The 12,150-nt window shown below is 40.0% G+C and overlaps 1 protein-coding gene across 1 annotated transcript in view; it reads left to right on the top strand.

Annotated features, from left to right (window-relative positions):
- The window catches only part of LOC126198769 (transmembrane protein 184C), a 66,332-nt gene that overhangs the window by 15,017 nt on the left and 39,165 nt on the right, over positions 1-12,150 (top strand). Inside the window, exons 4-5 of the mRNA XM_049935328.1 lie at positions 1,989-2,063; positions 5,212-5,418. Coding sequence (XP_049791285.1) covers positions 1,989-2,063; positions 5,212-5,418 — 282 coding nt within the window. The remainder of the gene's footprint in view (positions 1-1,988; positions 2,064-5,211; positions 5,419-12,150) is intronic.

Here is a 12,150-nt window from a genome sequence, read left to right as displayed (position 1 = left end):
TTCCATTATGTGGGGGCTGTTGAACTAGTTGCTCAAGACAGTTTTCAAAAAAGTGTTCAAAAGAACTTCACAACACTGTCTGTCTGTATCGCCTGCAATGAATCCATAGATGTCCCAGTCTATACTCAGTAGGTTCAAGTTGTCTCCAACTAATATTGCACAGTCTGAGTATTTCCAGACTACCGACCATAGACTTTCTGGCAATGACTCCAAAACCGTCACAGCAGAACCAGGTGGCCAGTGAAAATTCCAACAGTTAACTTGACTTCATCTAGACCTGTTATACGTGATCAGATAACTTTACTGTCACAGACAAATTCGACCTCAGTAGAGACAATATTTTTGTCAACTGCATTGAACATCCCCCCGCCTACAGTGTCTAATCTGTGCTTTCGATATACATTCCATGAATTGCTAAATAACTCGGAGCTTCATACTTCAGATTTCAGCCAGCTCTTGGTCCCAAGAAGAATTTGATAATAATATCAACCATCATTTTGAAGAAAATAGTCATCTTTTAATGAATCATACTGCAAAATCATATGCCCAGGGTCTGTGATGGAAAATTATAATGTCTTATCATTTTCTCGATAATGGCATAAGAATCATCAAAGTCCTGACGCTAGCTGAAAGGGGTGGAGGGGCGCATTAATGTGTGTGTGTGTGTGGGGGGGGGGGGGGGGAGGGTGTAGGTGGGTGGGTGATGATTTGATACAAATGAATAGAATAGTTTCTGGTAAGATAATATTACTGTATGCGGCATTAGTTTTTTTCTTTTTATTTTTCCAGTTAAGATGAAATGTCTGACATTCTCTAATTGTTTTCTGTAAGGGTACTGATGAACCTACAGTTTAGCATCTTAAATCATTATCATCATCTTCAACAGTCTCATGCAGTACCATATTTAAAAGGCTTCTTATCATTTCATTTCTGTCCTACAAGCATAGCTTTTCTTGTATCTTATATCTAGTCCAAATCAAACAATGGAAAGTCAAGGACGGAATAATGACAGTATTAAAAGGACAGATCACTAGCCACCATATAGAAGAGATGCTGATTCGCAAACGGTACCACAAAAGACTGCCAAACATGTGAGTCTTTGGCCAAAATGCCTTCATCTAAAATAGACCACACACACACACACACACACACACACACACACACACACACACACACACACACACACACACACAGAGAGAGAGAGAGAGAGAGAGAGAGAGAGAGAGAGAGAGAGAGAGAGATTCACATTCACACAAGTACAACTTACGCACACATGACCACTATCTCTGGTTGGCCTGGTGGCTAGAGACAGTGGTTGTGTATGTGTGTGTTATGCTTGCATGAACGTGTGCGTGCATTGTTTACTCTTGGCCAAAAGCTCACATTTGACAATCTTTTTGTTGAGCCTGTCTGTGATTAGGCATTTTATCTAGTCTGGGGAGGTGGAAATTCTGGCCAATACTAATTTCATATCAAACAGGTTCTAACTTTTTCACTATACAGACAACTGATAGTATTCTCTAAAATCATTATGGTTACGTAAATTCCTAGCATGAAATAGTGAACAAAACCAAAAGCTCATGAGTGCAATAGGGAGAGTATTGGATTTTTTTCATAATAGCTGCTTTTTTTTACTAATACAGACAATACTCTGATTTATAAAATGGTAAAAAATATAATCTAGAAGTAAATCCCATATGTCACAATGTTGAGTAGATTAGCATTAGTTGTAATGGGTTGTTAGTATACGTCACAGAAGCAGCCCGCAATGGTGGGTTCTATGTGTTGTTACACAATTTGACCCTTTGCACGTACCAGAAGGCTCTTGTCTATGATGGAATTTATGAGAGAAAATATGTGAAGGGGTGTATGAATTATGTGTGTTGATACAATTTCATAAGTCATCTTAGATATTTCAAAATTTAATTTAATATTTTTATGTTGGTTCATGTTCATTTGCTAATGTTAAAGTGTTCTTATTTTTGCAGGGAGTTCATTCACATGTGTAAACATGGAATCTTACAGTATACTGTGGTACGGCCTTTAACAACATTCATCTCTTTGTAAGTATATACAAATCCAAATATGTTAGTACATAACTTCCTTGAACTGAGAAAATGACTCTATCAGCAATCATGGAGTTATGTCGTGACTGACAACAGCGTGAATATTTTGAAATAAAATTTACTTTTGTGACCAAAATGAAACAGCGACCTGACTCGAGATTCTGATTTGCACCCAGATCTAACATGTCAAATGTAAAGTAATATGTTTTTCATTTATTTGGAATGTTTCAAAGTAGTGTATAAGATTAGTTGTTAAGAGTAACATTCTAGTTGCTGCATTCTTAAAGTACAGAAGCACTGTAGCAAATATGTCTGAAAAGGCAGCACATAGAATTGTGGTCCTCAGTTCCTATTTGAGCTATGAACATAGGGTAAAAAAATGTTGGTTTACCCCAGACTGGTGGTCATTTGTATAGCCATTTGAACTTTGTCTCACTGTTGCTGTTACAGTATATTAAGAAAGGTTTGAATGATGAACTGGAGCTGGTGTCCAGGCCAATTGTGCAAATCAATTCATTCATTTTGCAAAATATTTTAATTGGACTGAAATTAATGCTCAGTAATGGCACCATTGGGATGTTATGCGCAGAAACACTTTTTTCTGGGAGGTTTTTGAAGCATGACACTTCTATACTATAAACTTGTATGAATTGGTTCAAATTTTGCACAAAGGTAGATGAATAGATAAAGTCAAAAAGATTTTTTTATGCAATGATCATTATCCATCGTTGGGATGCAATGGATGAAAGTCGAAATAAATGTAATATGTGAAATTCATTCTTACATGTGAACTGAATGTATGTGATAAAATTGAAATGTTTCTTTCAAAATGTAGCTTCATTCAGATTGTACATTCAAAATACACATTTTTTGTGAATTTCGTGCTTGTGTGAATTGGTTCAGATTTTGTAAGAAAGTATACAAATACATTTTATTAATGGTTGTGCTGTTGTTTTGTGAGGGCTTTAACCCTTGCCACTCATAAGCAATGTGGTTCAAAAGACAATGGAAAGCCTATATCTGATTAGTCATCGCCCAAGTTAACAAAAATCTACTGGCCTATAGTGATCTAATGTCACAATTATGGCAGAGAAAAATATGGGAACCCCAATGAAAACTGCTCTTATCATATAACACAAAAAAGTGAATATGTCTTGGGCAGAGTTAAGAATGTAAAAGAAGGGAACTTGTTTTTTTTTTTTTTTTTTTTTTTTTTTTTTTTTTTTTTTTTTTTTTTTTTTTATCTGGCAGCTTCTGAGACATCTAAATCAAAACATCTTGCCATATTTCCACTTTTTTATGAGTTAACCTGACTTATGCAACGCAGTGTGCTCTCTTTGCTGCAAGGTGTTGCCACGCCTGCATCTTGCAATTTATAAGCTAAATTCCCTGATCCTGTGCCCAAAATGCAGAAGATTTGCCAGCAATAGTAAACAGTATATATAATCATGTGGCTTAAGAGCATACATATAATAGTTAAAATATCTTATGGGGAGATGAGATTTGGGATGGATTTGTTCTTGGGAGGATGTTAAACAATTTTTTAATTTCTGGGTGGAGAAGGGGTTGAGGAGGATGTTAAACAATTTTTTAATTTCTGGGTGGAGAAGGGGTTGATTTTTTTTCCCTACGGTACCATTTCTGATACCAAACCTACCGGTATCTCCTGTTACATGTGTGGTGAGGGGTGTAAGAGCAAGTAGACACATATCTATGTGATTCTAGAGAGTTGGATGAATGTACAGTAGGAAGTATCCAGAGTGGGGGTGCATCTATAATAGGAAGTATCTCAGAGTGGGAATGCATGCATCCTAAACTTTATACATGTTGTGTCATACTGCACATCATGACAAATGCCATGTTGTATGACGTGATGGCATATGACATCAGGTATTGTGTTACTTTACTTGACACATTGCATTATATTACTTGGCATTATTACTAATAACAACAAGTAAAAGATCACAAATGTGTCAAGATATTTGATTTAAGTGTCTTTGAAGTTGCCAGAAGAGCTAGTTCCCATCTTTACATCCCTAACTCTGCCCAGGACATAGTTACCATTTTTGTGGTTTGATAGGAGCATTGTTCGTTCTGGTTACACAGTAAACAGTTGTGGAATAGAAATTTTATTAGCTGTGTTAGAAATATTTGTCAGAAATTTAAAAAAAATGTAGATGATGGAGCTCCTTTGTCTATAACAGGTGGCATTACACATTTTGATTGTTAATGTACAACTTGGCTCTTTTCACATTTGTAAACTTCTTCCTTCATGATGGGGTCTACAGAACATAATGATGAATAAATTGATGATTGGTTCTGCTCTTAATCAATTAGTTTTGCTGTTTATGGACTGTTATTCTCTTTTCAAATTTGTCCCAGTACCTCCCATACATGGTTTCCTTGTTGAGTAATTGTGCACTGTCACTATTTCTGTACAAATATTTCTATTGAAAATACTGTCCATGTTATAGATGATGTAGCACTAGTAGGAGAAACTCAGAGCAATGGACACAATTCCTTTCAATACAGTAGTTTTTAGGGCAGTGGGTAACACTGCTAATTTTTGAAATTAGGCAATTTGGTGACATAGCTCTGGATTCATACTTGAGTGGAGAAATGCTAAAATTGCCTCCAGTGTGGCGTTTTAGGTTTCTTGTGGTGTCCCCTAGACCACTTTTGGTAAATAGCGAGATGGTTTCTTCAGCAAGTCATTGACAAATACTTATCCCACCTTCTTAAACTGAGCTACACTTCACCTCTAATCAGATTACACTCAACCATTCATTTAGATAATAAATAATCATATTAATACAATAACGCAAAACTGTGTTGGAAGATAAGCGCGCGCGTGCGCGCGCACACACACACACACACACACACACACACACACACACACACACACTCACTATTTGTGTTAAATATTTTGTGCATAATTCTTGTTTCAATTAATATAGTCCCACCCAAAGTGACTGACTGTTCTATGTGTTAAGATGGAATACTTCATTTCCTATTTTTCATTTTTATACAAACATAAGAAATGTATATCTCTAAACTATCGTACCACAAGCTTTGTTGTTATGAATTTTAGTTGTATTGTGCAGTACAATATGATACTTACAGACTGTATTACATGTCTGTGCAGTATTTGTGAGCTGAATGGTGTATACAACGAGGGTGAATTTCGAGCGGATGCTGCATTTCCCTACATGATAGCTATCAACAACTTTTCACAGTTCATTGCTATGTACTGTTTGGTGCTATTCTACCGTGCTAACCGAGAGGAGCTCAACCCTATGCACCCTATTGGAAAGTTCCTGTGCATTAAAGCTGTAGTGTTTTTCTCATTCTTGTAAGTATAGTTTTTTCTGCATACTCAGTAGAAATTTTATTGTTAAGTTAATGAAAATATTCATAAAATGTGAATGATTTAAACATGTTTAAGTACTGTAATACAAGAATGCTATACTTTGTGACAGCAAAGTGAGCTAGTCCAGGTTTAGTACCCCACACTGAATTAATGTTTGTTTTTCTCTGACACTAGCCAGTCTGCATTTGCTATACCAGTTATAGGTGATTTCCATCATTTATTTTGTGAATGCCAAGGTGACCTCTCGTCTGTATCTCAGAAATACAAAGAATTTAAAAGAAGTAACTCCACAATCAGGCCTAAAGGATCACACAGTATTGGTCAATCACTGTGTTAGCCTCTGTCAGATGTTGACATTTGGACATAGTATGTACCGACGACGCAAGAAGAAAGCGCGATTGATGTCCTCTCTCGCCTTCCTTCCGTGGTGCAGAGATGAAAATGCTACACCAATGTTCTTGAAATGTAAGCACCTATTCATCACCGCCCAAGCACATCGTATCTATGAGAGAAAGGAACAAGCTTTTCTTTGTGAGTGAATTCATACAACATGGAGAGTCTTGGGAAGAACGGATCAGGAACTTTTGGACATATTCTATCAACTAAGTAGCAGAATGCATCGAGACGACTGGGACAAGATGGACAGCATCACTCACAGGAGCATGCAGAACGAAGTCAAGACATGCACTGAGCGACAGAAGAAAAAGTTAGGAAGATGATGGAAGCAGACTGACAAGGCGATTCCTGACATGTCACGCTCTGTGGTCAACGTCACTGAACGACAGTTGACGAAAGAGGAAGTGTATGTTCTTCAAAAATTTCGCTATCATCCCAAGAACTATACATATGGAGGCCATCATTGCTAACACCGAAGCGGCCATTCGAACCCTTCCTTGTGAAAAGACAGAGGAAATACACACTGAAACAGCCAGGATACTGCGCTGAGGTAAACCACCAGATTGCAATATGAAGAAAGAAGAGGTACAAGCTATTAAGAATCTTAACATCGACAAGAGTTTATTGGTACTGCCTACTGCCTGCCGATAAGGCGAATGCAACCGTCATAATGAAGACCAAAGATTATGAGCAAAAGATCCAAGAACTATTAGATCCAACGACGTACCGAAAACTAAGCACAGATCCGACGCAATGTATCACACAGAATATGAATCGGTTAATCAAGGCATCTTCTCTGCCTGCGGACATACAGAGAAACCTGCGCAACACAGAAGCCCTACAACCCCAGCTGTATGGATTATCTAAGATCCATAAGAACAACATTCCACTAAGACCAACTGTTAGTACTCCTGGCTCACTGACGTATAAACTGGCAAAACACTTGGCCCCTCTTCTCCACCCGCACATGGGGAAGACCGACACATACATAAAGAACTCAGGACATTTCATTGAGAAGCTGAAGAAACTAAAACTTGCACCAAACAACATCCTCATCAGCTTTGATATTCAGAATGAGATTTTCACTCTGCAGTGGAGTGTGCTCTGATATGAAACTTCCTGGCAGACTAAAACAGTGTGCTGGACTGAGACTCGAACTCAGGACCTGCAGGAGAGCTTCTGTGAGGTTTGGAAGGTAGGAGACAAGGTACTAGCAGAAGAGAAACTGAGAGGATGGGGCGTGAATCGTGCTTGGGTAGCTCAGATGGTAGAGCACTTGCCCGCAAAAGGCAAAGGTCCCGAGTTCGAGTCTCAGTCCAGCACACAGTTTTAATCTGCCAGGAAGTTTTATATCAGCATACACTCCACTGCAGAGTGAAAATCTCATTCTGGAAACATCCCCCAGGCTGTGGCTAAGCCATTTCTCTGCAATATCCTTTCTTTCAGGAGTGCTGGTTCTGCAAGGTTCGCAGGAGAGCTTCTGTAAAGTTAGGGCGGTAGGAGACAAGGTACTGGCAGATGTGAAGCTGTAAGGACAGGGCATGAGTCGTGTTTGGGTAGCTCAGATGGTAGAGCTCTTGCCCCTGAAAATCAAAGTTCCTGAGTTCGAGTCTCGGTCCGGCACACAGTTTTAATCAGCCAGGAAGTGTCATATCAGCTTTGATAGTGGTTCTTTGTATACGAAACTACAACTCAGTGACGCTCTGAGCACATCGGTTCCATTTTCCCACAAGACATTACAAAGCTCTTCAATGCATGTCTCACGACGAGCCATTTCACGTGGAATGCCAATTTCTACAAACCACTGGAAGGCGTTGCCAGGGGTAGTCCTTTTAGTCCAGTGGTGGCCAACTTCTTCATGGAACATTCTGAAGCACAGGCACTGGACTTGGCAACTTATAAACCTCAGGTGTGGTACAGATACATCAACGTTACTTTCATTGTGTGGAGCCATGGTGAAGAACTGCTAGGTGACTTCCTAAGACACTTGAACAGCCTCCGTGCCAACATAAAATTTACCATGGTAATAGAAAAGGACAAAAGACTACCATTTCTAGATGTGCTGGTAGCAAGGAATGGCGAAAACCGGGGACATAGTGTGTACCAAAAACCGACACACATGGACCGATATCTGCACAAACTATCAAACCACCACCCGAGCCAGGAAAGAGGCATGATTCATACATTCGTAACGCGAGTAGGACGAATATGTGAGTCGCAGCACCTCAAACACGAAATGCAACACCTGGAAAGTGTTCTGAAGAGCAATAGGTACTCCACAAATGATCTTAGAAGTGTAACAGAGCCAAACACGTGGCAAAGTAAGAAATCAGAAAAATAAATGAAACTTCCTGGCAGATGCCGGACCGATACTCGAACTTGGGACCTTTGCCTTTTGCGGGCAAGTGCTCTACCAACTGAGCTACCCAAGCCTGATTCACACGCTGTCCCCACAGCTTTACTTCTGCCAGTACCTATTGTCCTACCTTCCAAACTTTACAGAAGCTTTCCTGCGAACCTTGTAAAACTAGCACTCCTGAAAGAAAGGATATTGTGGAGACATGGCTTAGCCACAGCCTGGGGAATGTTTCCAGAATAAGATATTCACTATGCAGCGGAGTGTGCACTGATATGAAACTTCCTGGCAGATTAAAACTGTGTGCCGGACCGAGACTTGAACTCGGGACCTTTGCCTTACACGGGCAAGTGCTCTACCAACAGAGCTACTGAAGCACGACAATCGCCCCATCCTCACAGCTTTACTTCTGCCAGTACCTCATCTCCTACCTTCCAAACTTTAGAGAACCTCTTCTGTGAACCTTGCAGAAGTAGCACTCCTTAATCAGCCAGGAAGTTTCATATCAGTGCACATTCCGCTGCAGAGTGAAAATCTCATTCTGGAAATATCCCCCAGGCTGTGGCTAAGCCATCTCTCCACTATACCCTTTCTTTCAGGAGTGCTAGTTCTGCAATGTTCGCAGGAGAGCTTCTGTAAAGTTTGGAAGGTAGGAGACAAGGTACTGGCAGAAGTAAAGCTGTGAGGATGGGGCGTTTGTCGTGCTTGGGTAACTCAGTTGGTAGAGCACTTGCCTGCGATAAGCAAAGGTCATGAATTCGAGTCTCGGTCCGGCACACAGTTTTAATCTGCCAGGAAGTTTCATATCAGTGCACACTCCACTGCAGAGTGGAAATCTCATAAGGAGAAAAGGGACCCACGTGCAATGTTGGGAATATACCGGTTACCATGCACATGTGGAAAAGTTTATGTTGAAATGACTGGATGATCAATCAACAACAAGATCAAAGATCGTAAGCGACATTGTAGGTTGGGGCAGGTGGAGAAATCGGCCATGGCAGAGCACGCACTGAGTGAGACTGACCATGTAATAAAATTCATTGACATCAAAGTTCTGGCTGTAGAGAAGCACTATCACACCCACTTGTTCATAGAAGCTGTAGAAATACACAAACTCAGGAATAGCTTCAACAAGAAAGAAGAAAGCCCTAAGGTAAATGGATCCTGGCTTCGGATACCGCAGCAAGCGACTGTTGCAGGTAGCGAAAGAACCACACTGGAAATGACCGCAGAGAAGTCCTTTGACGTTGGCGCGCCAGGTACATATAGCCTGCGGCTGCAAGCTCGGCTCCAGTTCACCACCGGCAATGGAGTGTGAAGCTTCGACAATACCAGCCACTCTTGCTGACGAAACGACAGTAAAATCATCAGACTAACATCGTCAACAAGTGGCCATGAAAGCCTTAACAATTTTGTATAGTATGGAGAGGCGTGAGGCTGGCACATCTTAATCGCAGCCATTGACAGCTTTACAGACCTTGAAGCCAATGCTTCTGATTCTGGTAGCCCCTCTGTTGGCCACAGTGAGGCTGAGTGCACGCCAATCCAGTCTCCCAACCAAGGTAGAAAATCTCTGGCAGTTGTTGTTGTTGTGGTCTTCAGTCCTGAGACTGGTTTGATGCAGCTCTCCATGCTACTCTATCCTGTGCAAGCTTCTTCATCTCCCAGTACTTACTGCAACCTACATCCTTCTGAATCTGCTTAGTGTATTCATCTCTTGGTCTCCCTCTGATTTTTATCTTCCACACTGCCCTCCAATGCTAAATTTTTGATCCCCTGATGCCTCAGAACATGTCCTACCAACCGATCCCTTCTTCTAGTCAAGTTGTGCCACCAACTCCTCTTCTCCCCAATTCTATTCAATACCTCCTCATTAGTTATGTGATCTACCCATCTAATCTTCAGCATTCTTCTGTAGCACCACATTTCGAAAGCTTCTATTCTCTTCTTGTCCAAACTAGTTATCGTCCATGTTTCACTTCCATACATGGCTACACTCCATACAAATACTTTCAGAAACGACTTCCTGACACTTAAATCTATACTCAGTGTTAACAAATTACTCTTCTTCAGAAATGCTTTCCTTGCCATTGCCAGTCTACATTTTATATCATCTCTACTTTGACCATCATCAGTTATTTTGCTCCCCAAGTAGCAAAACTCATTTACTACTTTAAGTGTCTCATTTCCTAATCTAATACCCTCAGCATCACCCGACTTAATTCGACTACATTCCATTATTCTTGTTTTGCTTTTGTTGATGTTCATCTTATATCCTCCTTTCAAGACACTGTCCATTCTGTTCAACTGCTCTTCCAAGTCCTTTGCTGTCTCTGACAGAATTACAATGTCATCGGCGAACCTCAACGTTTTTATTTCTTCTCCATGGATTTTAATGCCTACTTCAAACTTTTCTTTTCTTTCCTTTACTGCTTGCTCTGGCAGTATCCGGCATTAAACCTGAGTCCTCCACATAGCAGTTCAGTGCACTTACCTTCGTTTTACAACTCTGGTATGGAGGCTGGCTTCAAAAGGCAACTCTCAAACAATTAAACTTGATCAAAGTTTGTGCAATTTTGCAAGCAAATGATATACAAGAATTACCTTCTCTTAAGTCAAGGTAACCTTGTGAAGTTAGGAAGGTCCTGGATTTGCGGAATCGAATGCTAGTTCAAAAAATTTATTCATCAGTATTCATGTTTCCCCTTCAAAGTAATCCCCCTGAGATACAATACACTTGTGCCAACGTTTCTTCCTATCGTTGAAGCACTTCTCATAAGCAGTTTTTGGTACAGCCTTGAGTACTTCCAGCGATGCAGTTTTTATTTCCTCAGTCACTAAAAATCTTCATCCTTTCATAGGTCTCTTCAGTTTTTGGGAACAGGAAAAAGTTATAGAAGGCCAAATACGGAGAATATTTTGGCCAAAAAATCTCTCACAAGCAACAATGAATGAGCAGGTGCATTGTCGTGATGCAAATGCCGTGAATTATTTTTCCACAATTCAAGAAAATTTTTGTGTATTGCTTCTCACAAACAGTGCATAATGTCAAGGTAATACTCCTTACTGGACCGTACGACCTTGAGGCAAAAGTTCATGATGCAATACACCACGGTAATTGAAAAAAACAGTGAGTAAAACTTTGACATTTGATCGAGCTTGACATGCTTTTTTCGATCTTGGCTCTCTGGGATGCACCCATTGGGGCAATTGGGCTTTGCTTTCAATGTCATAACCATAAACTCATGTTTTGTCACCAGTTATGACCCTTTTGAACAAATCAGGATCATCACTGACGTCATTCAAGAGCTCCTGAGTGATGCTCAAGCGACAGTTCTTCTGATGAAAACTGAGAAATTCTGGAACAAACTTCGCATGCCCAAAACATTCGAAAAAATTGCATGACACGAGCCGACTCAAATGCCAACATCCTCAGCAACTTCTCTTATGGTAATTTGACAATTTTCCAAAACGATTTTCTTCATAGCTTCGACATTATCGTCTGTTTTGATGTGCTGGGTCGTCCAAAGCGAGGTTTGTCATTGGCATCTTCTCAGCCATCTTGGATGAGCTTGTACCACTTGTAAACATTATTTTTACTTAAAGCAGACTCATCATATGCCACTGTCAACATTTCAAGTATTTTAGGGCACTTGATTCCATTTTTCACACAAAATTCGATGCCAAATTCTTTGCTCTATCTTTTATAACAATTTGAAAATCAGTGAACACATTAAAACATGTCTAACCTTTCTATCTGTCAAAAACAAAGAAAGTATGCTGCACACTTGAAACTGTGAATGTATGTTTGGGAAACGTGTACCAGCATAACAAAAAAAAGATCAATAATCAAATGTACGTTGCCTGTGCAATTTGAAAAGTCGCCTCACTTTTTGAACAGCCGTCATATGACATATATAACTTCATAGAAGTTCTGTTGTGTTCAGAATCATATCATTCAC

The sequence above is a fragment of the Schistocerca nitens genome, chromosome 8 (genome assembly GCF_023898315.1).
Source record: "Schistocerca nitens isolate TAMUIC-IGC-003100 chromosome 8, iqSchNite1.1, whole genome shotgun sequence".
Classification (NCBI taxonomy): domain Eukaryota; kingdom Metazoa; phylum Arthropoda; class Insecta; order Orthoptera; family Acrididae; genus Schistocerca; species Schistocerca nitens.
The sequence above is the reverse complement of the archived record's forward strand: the minus strand, read 5'-3'. Positions and strand labels throughout refer to the sequence as shown.